At 40.5% G+C, this 15247-nt stretch overlaps 1 protein-coding gene across 2 annotated transcripts; it reads right to left on the bottom strand.

Moving 5' to 3' along the window:
- Positions 1–992: 992 nt before the first annotated feature.
- On the bottom strand, positions 993–13553 carry LOC112290882 (histone-lysine N-methyltransferase ATX3). 2 transcript variants are annotated; one of them, XM_024537716.3, is made up of 26 exons: positions 13002–13553; positions 11786–12105; positions 11296–11489; positions 9943–11100; positions 9611–9666; positions 9146–9377; positions 8884–8997; positions 8673–8741; positions 8491–8559; positions 8155–8243; positions 7626–7718; positions 7246–7387; positions 6833–6935; positions 6397–6496; positions 6062–6186; positions 5581–5726; positions 5263–5373; positions 4702–4766; positions 4177–4402; positions 3910–3984; positions 3531–3593; positions 3004–3093; positions 2588–2674; positions 2265–2339; positions 1715–1827; positions 993–1415 (listed from the first exon to the last, which is right to left on the bottom strand). In XM_024537716.3, the coding sequence occupies exons 1-26, from the start codon at positions 13025–13027 to the stop codon at positions 1331–1333; spliced, it is 4026 nt and encodes a 1341-aa protein (XP_024393484.1). In that variant the 5' UTR covers positions 13028–13553; the 3' UTR covers positions 993–1330. The 2 variants fall into 2 exon arrangements, with proteins under 2 accessions (XP_024393484.1, XP_024393483.1); XM_024537715.3 differs by having other exon boundaries at positions 11786–12108; positions 13002–13178.
- Between the last annotated feature and the right edge of the window lie 1694 nt (positions 13554–15247).

Below are 15247 nucleotides of genomic sequence, written 5' to 3'. Positions count from 1 at the left end.
CTCTCCAGCGCCAGACTCCCATGGATGGATGAATTATAGGATGGGTAATCTCCCCAGTGTTGATAAATGAACTGTCTCAAATTGATGAATGAATTTCTGGATAGATGGGTATGTTCTCTTACAAGGATGGACAAATACAGCGGATCAATACATCGATATTACACCGACTTATATTTAATTGTATCAAATCACATCAACGTACGTAAATTAAATCACACTACGGATTGAAAGTACATTTAAACATGAATATATATATATATATATATTTATATTTATATATATACATATAAGTGGATACAAACAGATATACCAATTTTTCAATAAGAACCATCTTTTTATTTCAAAATTAAGCTCGTAAGTTCAGTATTTTTGCTGTAATGTCCAATTGTGGATTTTCTGAAAGTCATGAGATCACTCAAGTTCTGAAGATGTGTCGGTAGATTTTGTTTAAATTTAGCAATGGAACTGTAAGTGATCCAATACAAAAGAAATGTTCTTCCACTTGGAATTATACGTCCACAGTCACACAGTTGCAAATGAATTTTATTCCAAAATTACCAAATCGAGAGGATGATTCTTGTTTGTTTGCCAGCGATGCACACTGTAGATGAAGAGGAAACAACATGAAGTTGTTTCGCAGTTTTAGTTATAGAATTTTGTTTTTGCCTAAATCATTTCGGAAGTGATTTTGAAATGCCAATCCGAGATGACTTAGGTTAAAAGAATTCTCACTAAATTCTCCTCTAGTGTCACTGCAACAATTTGGGTCCAACATAAATCCATTTCTTTTATCTGAAAGTTTTGAGTAGCGCAGTATCTTACAAGAAATTGGCTCATTTTCTCTCTACCAATACGAAATACAAAACTCAAAATATGGTTAACATGGAAGGTTCAATCCGGCAACTTCCTGTTTGACATCGGTTGCATGAAATAGATTCTGAAGCGATATAGGGTCATCATTGCGTACAACATAGGAGAAGGAGATCACCCACTTCATGGCAATACTGGCCCAACTCTTACAATCGGAATTTACAGGGGTCAAAAAGTATACAAAGGTGGAGCGAGGTAATTGACCTGCAGTGTCTTGTTCCAGTAGCAACTCAAGTTTCCTAAGGGCATGGAACTGTCTTACGTGAACTTTGGTGCTCACAAAGTCGTTCTGAAAAGAACATGCACGCCTACATGATAATCTGCTGCAAGATAAGCTATAAAATAATTGCTTATTTCTACTCAGATGTCTAGGACTAACCACAGAAGAATGCTAAAAAAAGCCTGTTCTATGTAAAGCAATAACCTGGTCTCCCATCAACAATGTAAGAAAGTGCATCTCCTAATTCATGTATTTTCGACAATTTGATGATCCACAAAGGCACGGCACTTTTTGTGTATCCTCCTCATCAAATCGATAATTGTATCTACAACCCATAGATCATGTATCCAGACAAAAAAAATCGTAAGAAAAAGCGGACATAAAAATGTGCAACAAGACAACTCAAACCCCAGTAGGTAAATAAAGAGAACCAAACATATCTATGTGGCAGTCATTGACATCCAAGGTATAACTGGGAAAGCTAGGCTCAAAACTATGACCTACTGTATGCGAGACATGATGTAGACATTAAACGACTCTGGCAACATGAAAATTTCTATCCAGAAAGATGAAAGCTGCTACTTCAACAGTTCGTGAGGGAATTAGAGAATAAAATTTGCTTACGTCAGTTCCTCTCCAGCTGCAATGTATTTTCGTGCAATGAGAACAATCCGGCTGTCTCCCTCCCCATCATCCCTCTGAAAGTCGAGAATCTTAGCGTAACAGCTCGGATCACACTGAAATATTCGCAAATGATGTTAACGTGAGGAGGTATCACATTGATGACATAGCTACACCAAAACTGAGGAGAACCAAGGTTGAGAGCAGCGTTGAACAGTCTACATGGGAGGTTATTTTAAAAGCAAAATTAAAAAGAAAATATTATACACATCATCCTATGAAGCTTAGCATGATCTGATTCACTGTTTCATGAAACACTGTGTACTACTAGTGGGACTGCATGTCAGTTGTTTGTCCTCATACTTCAAAATCCAGCGACAATATCATCGATTCTCAAAATACTCTGATAAGTGAAATTAATTAATTACTTCAAAATAAAACAACCTCAGTGTCTTCTCACCAAAGATACCTTCTTGACGATAATCCTAAACCTAAAAGAAAGGGACACATCTAATGATCCTGTGGTATTGGTAATAAGTTAACAGTAACTTACAGAATGATTAATAAGACGTGCAATGTTGCCTTTGTCGGTGGCATCAATAACAATCTCCTCGTTAATTTTGAACAACTGGAACAAAGAGATAAAGAAAAATAACGAAACTTCAGAATAAATTCATAATAGAAACATATCAATGACATGCCTAATAATTGCTAGAAAATTGCATGACTAAATCACAAGTGTAACCTTCACCCACCAACGCGACATAAAAATATGTAAAAGGCGAGGGCCCCTATATCATACAAATGTAAAAAAAGAAAACAAGGTAAAACATGTAACATGTAAGAATAAGATCGAAAGTAAACGACAAAACGTACATAGCAATCTTTTCCCTCCTTATGGTACCGGATCTCACGAAGGTCTGCAACGCTGCCACGCACACGTTCTCCTCTGTACTCTATAACCTAAATACCAAGAACATCATAATATATTGGTACGGATATTCTTTACAACATGTGAAAAGAAGCGTACAGGAAAAGAAAAATACACAAGTTCATATGGGAACTCTTATTCACGGCAGTGTCTAAGGTGAAGGTACTGCGATTGTCACTTTAAACCGGGAACCGTTCTAGATGGCTTATGCACGAACAAACTCCTAGGTGGTGATGGTTTAAGGACCAGGCATTATGAGCATTCTACCACTTAATCGCTGAATATCATTTCTACTCACAACCTTCTGAATAATTAGAATAAAATTGAATAGGAAAGCTAAAATACAGTCATTTAAAGTTACCATTTCTCCCTCCTGGATTGCACGTCGAGAAAAGAGGCCCCATCCATGAATTGCAGACTTGCCAAAACATACAGTTTTCTTCTCTGTTTTCTGTAAGGACAAAATAGTATGGCAGTTCAGTACCAAGAAGGAATTCAATGCCAGGATCGGGAAGATCATTACTTAGGGTAAAAAAACTGGTCAAGGTTTCAAATTATAATCGAACCTACAAAGAGAGGTATGTTCTTACCGTCAAATAAAAAAATGATAAAAAGCATACCAATGACACCAAAAGCATATCAGGAATACCGCCATTATTGCAACTTTGTTTAGGAAAAACAGATCTACATTGCAATAAAATACTGTACGTGTCATGGAACAGATTCTAGGTATCTAATTCAGTACCTAAACACGGCAATCGAATACGTTTCTCAATGTATCAAGACTAAGATACATTGGGGTATGGCCTTAATATTGTAACGCAGTAGTAATTGAAACAGCATCACCTATGATTGCAACAAATGAATGTCTGAGAACTCAAGTGGTACCTGGAGGAATTTAAGCCGTTCTTCGTTTGTGAAGACCTTTCGCTGGTCCAGCACAGCAAAATCCTGTTACAATGCAGCCAACACATATTAAGCAACGTAACGTCCTACGGGTTAACCCTTCTCAAGGCTGCACTATAAAAACACATACAGTCACCTAAGGATATACAAATTGGAGGCAGACGAAAAATAATTATTACAATTAAATAAATAAATGAATGAAGAAGAAGAAGAAGAAGAATAGAGTGTTAGTTTAGGAAAGAGTCAGTGCGAAAGCACATTGATGATGACTGTGGCTAAATATTTTTCTTCGAAACAAAACTATCCACGCAAACTGAACTGTAAACTTGAGTAGGATCGAACTGCAAGCATATAGCCTCACCCTCAAACTATTGATGTTCTCAATAGTATTCCAGCTGACACCCGACACTCGATATGCGATAGCTTTTCCTCGCTTCTGTTGCACCTCGTAGCTGTTAGCTCACTTAGAAAGATGAGGCCCAAGAGATTATCCAATTAAGTTGAACAAACATTCGGAGATGGACTTCATCTCACTTTATTTTCTTGACAGCCAAAGAGTTCAGTACATAGTCTGAAAAACAAAACGAGGTCAATGAGGAGGAGTTGTCAGGACCCCAGCAAAAGATACCTTATATTTGGCCTTCGCGTCATAGGTGGAATAAGGCAGACATCTTGCTGCTACTGAATTCGTGACACTTCTGGTGTGCTCCAACGATGTGTTTCCAGTACCTGAGGCATAACCTCCAAATAAACTAACAACACTCTCCGACCCACTTGGATGTGCCGCGTCCCTTTTAACGGGGATCTTACCCGATGGTGATTTTAACATGAGGTGCATGTCTGGATTTGGAGTCCTGCACCACGCAATACTCGAGACATAAACATGCATAATCACACTTCTATACAACTGCTCGACTTTCACATTCAAGGACATTCATTTGTAACCCCCGCAACGAATTTCAGTGATTGTTCTGCAAAGCTGATTTTCGTGAGTCTACCCAAATCTGAGTTTCTGCCTAATCAAATAATCAGAAACTCTCGGACAAACTGCGAAGTAAGAACTGGAACAGCACATACAATGTGCATAATATCAGTGAAACTAAACATCCAGCAGGGCGAGCCTTCCTGATCATCAAAGACAAAATAAACTCACCTGTGTATGCTGCAAAACAGATTCATCTGTGTCATTTCAAGTCCATTTTTAGTCACCGCCTTCATCTGCACATATACAATGACAATGCCTTCAAGTTCAACAAACATCTGAATTATTCACAGAAGCCAAAAAAAAAAACAAAACAAAACAAAAAAAAACAAAAAAAAAAAAAAAAAAAAAAAAAAAAAAAAAACAAAGCTTAATTTTTCAGGTTCAAAGAGAAGTTGAAAACCATCTCAAGGGACTCCGAATAGGTATCTTTAGCAGACAAATCTCATGTAAGGATCGGTCGAACAATGGTATCGGGTGAAATTGACACTGGCAGACAGAAAAACTTCTAGTGACGAACCTCCTCAACAATTGGCATCAGAGAGAACCATAAATCCAATAAACAAAGACGAGCCCCAATCATTTCATTACAAAATCAAACAAAAAGAAATCTATGGCTACAGCAAAGGTGGAATCTGTTGCAAAACAAATCCCTGTTATGATATGAGGAACACAGAAGGCAAAATAAAACTTAAGAACTGCATGCTGTAGATGTTCCACGAAAGAACATACCTCCATGTGGTAGCAAGATTTGAATGCACACATGATATGAAACGATCTTCGGCAATTTTTGTGGGCACAAGATACACAGACACCATGAACTTGTTTACATATTCCACATTTCTGCAAAAGCACTCAATAGATCAGAGTCAATCGAAAAATCAAGTACCAGCTTGTAACAAAAAATCCTCATTTGAGGAACCCACAAAATTATCCTACATTGAATCGTAATAGAGTATGCCCAATCTGATTCTATGTGTGTGTTTGTACCTTTCACCACACACGAATTATACTAGTCTGGAGTGCTAATATAAATATCTAGAAGTTTACCTGCTGAAACGTACTTAAATGTACGTTGGTGAGGCCTTCAGCGGGTTCCATTTTAACAATGTTCTTAAACTTCACCTCGGGTACAAACCATGCACAGGTCACATGCACCCACAAATTCGCAGTATTCGACGGCTTCAATGCCCCACCTGTCAAGAGAAAATGATTGTCACGTGGTACTTCCAACTGCCTCAATTATAAACAATTTTTCTACTATCTCGCACACTATGTTTCATTATCATTACTACCTAAGTGCAACTACCGTCATATCTAACATACCTTCCAATTAGCAGGATGAATTTAAGAACTGACGAAACAAATATATCAACTTGTGCACGTATACTAAATACGCAATTGGGAAGCTACTCGAAGTTTAATGCATACGATCAACACATACTTCTAAAACTAGATAATAAGGGGATGAATAAACAAACTAAAGCCAAGTACTACTAAGTAAATTAAACCAGAAAGATGAGGCACTTACCCCTAACGGGACACAGGCAGCACTCTCGCTCAACGTCTGGGGTTTCACAAGCTCTGCATACCCATGATCCTACACTATCTGATGCCCTTACACCATAGCACTCCTCGTGTACCGCTATCTGGCACCTGTACAATGAAGCAAGTGCGCTTAACCACCGAGATAGTTCAACACCCGGACAAAAATACAAAAAGCTAGCATGCCCCACTTTGACTGTACTTCTTGACCGAAGAAAAGAAATAACTTAAGTATCAGAAGAAAAATTTCAAAAAAACAAAGCAGAACCGCAATTAATCAGATCATGTGAGCAAGATAAAGAGCATGACAAGATGTATCACCGATTGCAAATAATCATCTTATTATGGTGCCAATCTTCAACCATACGACACACAGCACATCTCTCTGATGTCCAGGTAGTGTCCACAGGCTCATACGGTTCTGTTCAGCAATGAACATCCTTGTTAAAACACAATCAGCATAAAGAATGTTCTTAGGCATAATGATCCTTGGATCAAACTTAAAATAGGTTAGCGCCAAAGTAGAACAGTACTGTAACGACTCTAAACAGAAAGCAGATAAAGCACAAATTCGATGAAACTAGAACCCCGTAAAACGAAGCTAGATATGGATGAGTATGCAATAGTATTGCAGATTACGATAGAATATGCAGAGGGAAAGGTTGCTTATTGTAACTGCGACCAGAGGATCTGTACTTGCAAGCTGTTGTGCAATAAAACATTTAAGGCTCACAAAAGTAATGAGAAGTGATCCTACGATCAAGAGTGGCAAGCAGTGCCTGCTCCTTGGTTCTGGTTGGAACGAGATCAGGTCCTTCAAAGGCCAATCCAATAGCGCCATTACTCAACATGTCTTTCAACTGCGTGACATGTCAACCAAGAAGCATCGTCAAAGAAATTGTCAGCAATATAAGTTCATAAAGCTTGCAGTCCTACAATAAAAACCCAAGGCTCACCCAGACTCGAGAAAAGGCCATGATTTTCAACCTGAAACGAGAGCTATACAAAGACATGAACATGAGTCTGCAGCCTAAGTTTAGACCTACAATATGGATGTTGTGCACGTTAGGCCACATTGTGATAACCGGAATTTCCATTTTTCTATAGTAAGTTACAAAACCATGATCCAATCTTTTATTTCAAATATACAATGAAGAACATGAAACCCACCCATGCAAATAGAGGTTGTTCCTGATTTTTCACGCGAATGCTTTCTTTCCACTTCTTTTTCCGACATCCTGTATGACGTTCCCACTCCGATGGCCTCATGGGATGTTTAGTACCCAGGCAGCTACTACACTTGCAGATAACCCTGAATATTAACAAAGCAAAGAACAGCTTAGTAGAGGTAGAACTGGGACGGCGGCGTGATAACTTCCTACAGTCGCGTCTAAGAACAGCAAACATTGGCGTCAGCATCCACATAAACATAGCTACGCCAACTTCAAGCTAGGAAGAGCCTAGAAACTTCAATCCTCTAGCAGTAATTAGTCCTGAGATACAGCCAATCGTTAGCTTCCATATCCATAGCCTTTGCAAAGAAAACTCACTCGTGCTTATTTGGCAAGTAATCACCCTCTACATGCGTGCAGATAACAGCCAACCTCTCAGGGACAATATATGAGGTAGGGCCTGTCCCAATCCTGAATCCAGCAAAATCAAATATGTAAGGAGTCATTCCAGGGATATTCATTAAGTTTCAATAAGAATGTTCCTGAAAATAGTATTAATTATTCCGTTAAACACACCTACAATTAAGATTCATTATCGCATATTCGATGTCAACTATACTGAACAGTCAAGATTAGTAACAACCACATGCTCAAGCTTAGCTTCAGACGACACTAAAGCAGCCATACCAAAAGTAGAGACTTCAACAAGGCTTTCTATGAAAAAGTAGAGACCCACGTACAGTGAAGAAGCACCAGGCAAAGACTCAATACAAACAGTTACCGAAATCAGACCTACTATCACTATTATAACGTTCGGCAGAAGCGAACTTCCAGGTCCCTCTAAAAACTCCAATAATATATTCGACAATTCCCACGAAGCTCAAAATGATTAAGGGGAGAGAGATACTTGTCAGCTAATTTGCGCTTTTTCAAATTTCCTGAGCCATGCAACTTTCTGCATTCTGGGCAAAGATATGAACCTCCTTCAGCCAACTCCTGCACAGGAAAAAATTCAAGTTTTTTCACTGATTTCTTTAAGACAAAAAAGTAAGAAGTTCCTCATCACTGGCTCTAGATATGGTAAGAGAACGGCATGCACGTCGCATGAGATGATCTGAAAATATAAGCTTTGACGTAACAATATATCATCCATTTCCTCTTGCAGTACCAGAAGAAAGAAAAAACATCTGACATGTTGTGAGTATATCTTCCTATACCATGTGCAGGTACAACCATTACCAACCTTTAACTTTTTGGCTGTAAGCTTATCACAATCTGCATGCACCCAAATCTGGCATGAATCGCATTGTGCCTGCACAAAACATGACAGGAGTAAGCAAATTAAATTCCTAAAGAAATATCCCAATGTAGATTGGGAACATGGAACAGGAAAGAAAAGCCAACCTGAGAGCTAACGGTACTTACAAAGCTGCTTTTGTCATTCGGAAGCCAAACTTTTTTGCAGGCGCCACAATACTGCTTTGACTTGTATAGCTGCACAGAAAGCAGTTAAATCAAAATTGTGGTAAAAAATTGTGAAAGGTCCAGAAAGTGATCAAAGGCAGAAGTACGCAATCATATAGAGCGGGGAAATCAACGAAGAAAAAAATATTCATGTGTACTAAGGTCTCCTTACCTTTACGCAGTGCTTGCAAAGTGGGGTTTCCTTAGCAGATTCCTTTTTACCCACGGATAATTGAACTCCACAACCAGGACAAACTCGTTTTGCTTTCCCACTACCAGCTGTTGCCTGTACAATTATAAAAGCCAGTGGAAGCAATATAAAATTAAGCACTAACCATCCTTATCCACGTACATTGAACTTCAAATGATGTACTTCTTATGTTATGTTCTTATCAAAAGCAACTGTTGCTCATTAGAGCAAGTTTGTGGTGTACCTTGACAGGTGCACTCTGCATCGACTTTTCAAACCCAATAGAAACATCATCTTCTGGCTCTTCTGATTCCAACACAGAAGATCTAGTCACAGTCGAAGCCATGGAAGGATGCACTTTGCCTGGTAAGGCATCGTGGCCCTCCTCATAACCCAGATCAGCAAGTTTAGCTTCACTAATGGCTTGTCTGAAATCAACTGGGCGACTTCTATTCAGTTGAGTTTGCGACTGAAATCTGAAAATACCGGCAGTATCATTATGCACTGCAAAGAGAAATATAAACAAGTGCAACTGTAGAAGATAGTTCCCGAAAATGCAACTGCATGACTAATCACATCTGATAAGAACCAACGTGCGCAATCTATATTTCGTTTGCGATGTCATGAAAGACAGATGCTCAACATTAACTAAGACAGGAGTATCTAGGGGACAGTTGAACCAGTTATATTGTCAAGCGTAGCAACTCACCTTTCCAAATAGGCATTGAAGGGAAATATCATTCCTTGCTTCACCCAAGCATAATCCTGTTTCAGGGTGATCAAAACGTTTATTAAAGTCCAGTTGTACCCTGAGGCAAACAGGAAAATTTCTAATAGAAGAAAAGACATTGAGCAAGATAAGATAACCTTTGCAGAAATAAGAGCTACGTGAGTATCAATACCAAAACCAATACTCCATCTGCCCACTAAAAAAAACTGCAATTTTCAAGCTAAAGCTGAAAACCTTCCAAATGCGATACACATTACTATGAAGTTGCTCTTTAAATATAATTCTACGTTGTAAAAAATAATTATACGTACCCGTGAATGTTTTCCTTTAGATGATGATGGCCCATAGAACATGACGCACAGACTATTTGGCAACGACAACTCACGGACCATGGGCGGGGCTTCTCTAAATGGATCGATAACCCTGGCAGGCCAAACAGGATCGTTTCTTTTTCCGGACTTTGCCCAGACAATCTCTCCTAAATCGAAATCTTCCAGACTGTACGCATCAGACGAATTGGTACCTCTGCTTCCTTTCAGTTCAGAGTCCAGACCATCCAGCTCCCCAGGTCCCTGAAATGATCTTGACGGGCTATCCTTTCTGTTCCCGAACTCACCGAATGCATGATAATCCAAGGACACCTCAGGAATGATCGTGTGTTCTTGATTTTTGCGGACCTTCTTCAGAACATGAGCAGGGCCATTGGTCTCTTGGCCGACACCTTTCACACGCTTCTTCAAATTTGGGGGTAAGCACATGGGTGTGCCATCCCGGACTTCTACGTCGTGAGACTGGCCTTTCGCGACCTTGGCTCCTTTCTTCAAAGGTTCAACCACTGAGTCTTTGAATCTTGAAGGCAAGGCCTGCGCACGTCCTCGTTTCGACTGTACGAGAGCGCTGGGCTCGTTTGTGGCCTTCGAAGGTGGTGCATCGTCATCAGTTTCCTCACTGTCAAAGTCAAATGATTCTTCGACGACCGCAACAGCAACTTTGGCAACCCCCGCATCCCCTTGTCTTATCAAAACACCTGATGGTCGTGGAGGCTTTGTCTCTTCGTCGTGACCCCATCTGGAACCAATCCCCTTCTTTAAACCAGGTGACAATATAGATTTTGCACTACAAGGGGAGCTGCTAGCAGAACCGACATCCTTGTTACCATCCTCTTTGCTGGGTAAGATCTGAGGATTCCAACTTCCTCGCAATGGACACGATATTTGCATAACAGGGACTGATACATGAGCCCGTGAGAACTCGCTTTCTGCTGCCTCACCACACTCTGACTCCATACCAGAACTCAAGGACCTGCGATGGCCACGTCTTATGACCTTTCTTTTGGGGACTGCTACTTCAACTTGTCTGTCATACGCCTTCCTCTTTGTAGGCATTGAAACTGCACCGTAACAACTCCCAACATGACCATGTCCTTCAGGATGCTTCTTCTTGGCTGAAAAAGAAGAACCTGATGCAACCTGCAAAGAATCCCACGAATAAACTTGTACAGAGACTTCGAAATACGTTTCAAAAACGATTTGAGGATGGAAAAGCCGTGCAGAGAAAAGTCATAGCACATACCAAAACTCACCAGGCAGGGATGAAGAATAAAATAAAAATAAAAATAAAAATAAAAAACGATCAAACGAACGCGATACACGTATGGGGCATACCTGTGCAGCCTCCACCAGCACACCAAGGCCACCTGCAAGCACACTATTTACAAGGCGTCGATTTCCAAAAGGTGTGGATCTCAAATTGCAATCCTCAGCAGTCAAACTACATTTCGCCAACTGCCGTTCCGCTACTCTTGATAACACACAAACCTCGGGCTTTCCAGTTGAAGAATCACTTGCTTCAACACCACCTACAGATTAAAAGATAGCAAATTAGGATTTCAAAGAAAATTCAAACTTGAATAATTTAATTAATATAGGATAAAAAGAGTTTTCTTTTGTGGAATGTTTAATTCTAGCAATTTCATTTCATATCACAAATGAAAGAAACAAAATAGTCATAACAACTTTGAAATTCTGAACTTGAGAATCAACTCTATACTTGTGCTTCTGTAGATTATCCCTAGAGATTAAACGGAAACGAAATCAGAGGTACATAGACCTAATATGGAATAAATCTAAAAACGTAATAAGACGTTATGCATACCTGATGGAATGGCTTCTGATACGCCCAAAGACAAGCTGTCAGGAATCGATGGTTCAGGTGGAGAGGTACAGAACTGATTCCCGTCAGCTTTGCTTTCAATTGCACGTAGTCTTACATCCATAGTATCCTTATCAACAATGTCTAATTTTTCAGGAGTCAATGGAGCAGGTTCTTTCTCCGCACCCTCAAATGGCTCCCGCTTACTCGGGGAGGTGATTGTCTCAAGAGATTGGCCAACATCTGTAATCCCTTCTTCTGCCGCCATAAGCAAGCGGCTCTCTGAGATCCCGAACGCGCGAACGAATTCTATTTTCTCTAATCTGCTTCACAAATTTTGGGCAACCACAAGCTTGAGCCTCCGGTATCAAGGATTAGAATGGGCTACCAGTCATATGATAATAAAACTCAATCGATGGTTTGGTCGCGGAATTAAAAATTTCGAGACCAAAAGTCAAACAGCATCCCCCCCCCCCCCCCTAGCGGCAATGCAACACGAGTGTTCCTGCGTAGTAATGCTTCCGCGTTTTGGGTTTTCCAATTCAAGGGCAATGAAGCGGACCAGCTACATTAACTTAGGCAAATTCGCACACAGATATTGAAACTCTCGATTAAGTGTAGGGGTGTCAATATCCGCAGCGGAGAACTGTAGATTGGCAAAAGGCAGAATACGCAAATGTTTCACTCTAAACTCTAAAATGCATACGATCGTGACAGAAACTGTCATCAACAATGTCGCAATTCGCCGCAGACGACATCAATGTCGAGTCGCGCAGCTTGTAAGTTCCTCAAAAATGTTTCAAAGCTGTTGCATGAATCCCCTACCGAAAGACAACCCGGAACACGCCGAATTTACACGAGTGCAGACAGCACTGCCTGATGGATGTAGTAAACATGTAAGCGAAAATAATTTTCAAGCCAGAATCTCTTTCAGCAGGCCCTAGGCCATCAAAGTCGACGACATAGAACCAAAAAATCTCCATATGACATACCCCGCTTAAACGCCCCTTCAGTACTAAAACGTGGATTGCACATTTTGATGGCAATGTAAACTAAGTAGTGACATAGAGAATGCAATCGTACGATGCCAAAAGACAACGAAAACGCCCACTTCCTCCCCACGCCACTACTCACAGCGCGCTGTCGCAACCTATCCCACATTCAATCAAAGCGAGCACACGCAAAATCAAGCAAATTCCCGCAGCGCGCACCAACTCACCGGAATGGTTCGCAAGAGTAGCTCATTAAGGATTTCGCCGCAGCTGAATCAGACTCTCAAAGCAGCGCGATGCCGCGCAACGATCTCCTCCACTTTAAAAGACGCAATTTCACTCCCATCAAACCAAGCGCTACCTCCCCTCTTCCCATCCTCACGCCCGCACTCGCTCGCTCTCAGGCGCTACCCCGCTCTCTTACTCTCCTCTCACGATCGCAGCACCCGCCCTCGCCGCGCGACGCTCCCTCAACCCTATCTCAAATCGACAACGCTAGGAAAATCCTGCCACCATGCCACTCCAATTCTTGCACGCCTCATTAGTCCGGGGAAAAGTCCACCACGCGACATCCAACCAACGCCACCGCCAACTCCAAACTGCACTGTCCGCGCCTCCCGGCACCGATGGCCACGCAAGAACACCCTACACGTGCGCGCTTTGACGCTCCAACGCCGACGCCGAACTCGAACCCCTTCACGGCGTGCTCGTCTCCGGGATGCGAGTGCAGGCTCAACGTCGATTGCAGAAGCACACAACAAAGACAACAGGAAGAAAGGACCAGAAGAAGGCCGTCTCTCTCTCGCCCTCCCTCTCCCCTCTCTCCCCATCCCCCCCCCCCCCGCCTCCCTCCCTCTGCCTTCCTTCCTTCCACGCCCTCCTTATCTTTTATTCCTTTCTCTTTTTCTTTCTCTTTCCCGGGCTGGGCCACCACACCCGTCCCCCTTTCCCCCTTGCGGAATGGAGGGAACGAGGGTTTGGAACATGAGTTCGCGGCTAAGGGAACGGAATGCGTGGCGCGGGAGCATGGCGGGAGAGGGAGGCGACGGACGACACGGTTGTGGGGAACGTTTGAAGTGGGGCCCAGCTTATTTTGTGGCTTTGTTCATACCCTCCCGGGGCTGGGCTGTGCTGGGCCGGGTTGGGTTGGTGCCAGGGTGCGCTCATGGGTCCACCCGCCTCTCCCTGGCTTTGTGGCCATTGGCTCACAGAGTCGACGGTGTGAACGTGGCTGACTTACCGTTGTGGCTCTATGCCCACGCCTCGGTCTGCGGTGCAGGTCGGTCCCCTCCGCCATTGGTCTTAGGGTCAACTTGCCTATCGCCGACGGCTGTTTACTTACTAAGTTTGAGGTGAAACTTTAACTTTTAAAATTTCCTATATTTTAATTTTTTTCGCTACTTTTAAATTTAAAAATAACATGAACTCCAAATCCATGTACTTAATGGATGAAAAAAGAAAAAAACAATCATTGACTATAAATATTGTTATTGTCATTATTTAAGAACCATTAGATGCATAGAATTTCTTTTTTCTTTTTTCTTTTTTCTTTTTTTCATTCTACGAGAATACTTCTATCCAAGGAATTCGTGCTTTAAAAAAACATACTTGTTTACTTATACGTGTATATCTACATATACTAACAACAATTTATGTTAGTGAGAACTGAAAATTGTCTTGACGAATTTGAATGGCTTTAGTTGCTAAGTTCATTAAAATATGTCTTGGTTTTTTTATGGAAGTTACGACATTTTTTTTAAAGTAGTGTCAAAGTGAAAAAGGAAAGATCCCAATGTGATTAACCAAATAGAAAGACAGAAGATCTTCCCTTTGCAATAAAGGCTCTTTGTAATTTTGAGATACTTAGGCTCAAAAGGCAACATTTACTATTGTAAGAACAAGACGCGTGTATTTTTGTTACTATAATAGTAAAAAAAATCAACCCGATTGAATAAAAAATAAGATGTCAAAAATTCTTATTGCTGTGGATCTCATTAAATATAATTCTTTTATTACAACCTAATTTGATATACGTCATAAAATATGTAATATACAAAAGCTATACATGTTACAAATGCATTTAGAAAATACTAATTTTGTTAAGTGTTCATGCATAGAAAAAAAAGATTTAATATTGGATCATATAGAATAAATTAAAAAATATTTTATTCTTTTCATGTGTTTTTGTTGTGATATTACTATAAGTTTTGGCATGGATCTAGTAATATATTACTCAAACACCTTTCAACATGTTATTGGTGACTCCAATCCATTTGTTTTCTCTCTCTCCATCTCTCTCTCTCTCTCTCTCTCTCTCTATCTATCTATCTATATGTATATATTTCAACTTTTTAAGACTTTAAAATTTGAAAGCCTTGTCAGTAGATTAAGGTAAACAGAACAATTATGCCAAAATAACAAGTCTTTTTGTGTTCTTTATGTAACATTACATTAATATAAATATTTTTAATTT

The sequence above is a fragment of the Physcomitrium patens genome, chromosome 13 (genome assembly GCF_059467195.1).
Source record: "Physcomitrium patens ecotype Gransden chromosome 13, ASM5946719v1, whole genome shotgun sequence".
Taxonomy (NCBI): domain Eukaryota; kingdom Viridiplantae; phylum Streptophyta; class Bryopsida; order Funariales; family Funariaceae; genus Physcomitrium; species Physcomitrium patens.
The sequence above is the reverse complement of the archived record's forward strand: the minus strand, read 5'-3'. Positions and strand labels throughout refer to the sequence as shown.

What these genes read in the sequence shown, in the direction of transcription:
- LOC112290882 (XM_024537715.3), bottom strand. Translation starts at nt 13,027, where the DNA reads ATGAGCTACTCTTGCGAACCATTCCG. An exon ending in AAGATGATTATTTGCAATCG is followed by an intron (nt 6,187 to 6,396) that starts GTGATACATCTT and finishes TTCATTGTACAG; the next exon opens with GTGCCAGATAGCGGTACACG. An exon ending in AGAACATCAATAGTTTGAGG is followed by an intron (nt 3,594 to 3,909) that starts GTGAGGCTATAT and finishes GCATTGTAACAG; the next exon opens with GATTTTGCTGTGCTGGACCA.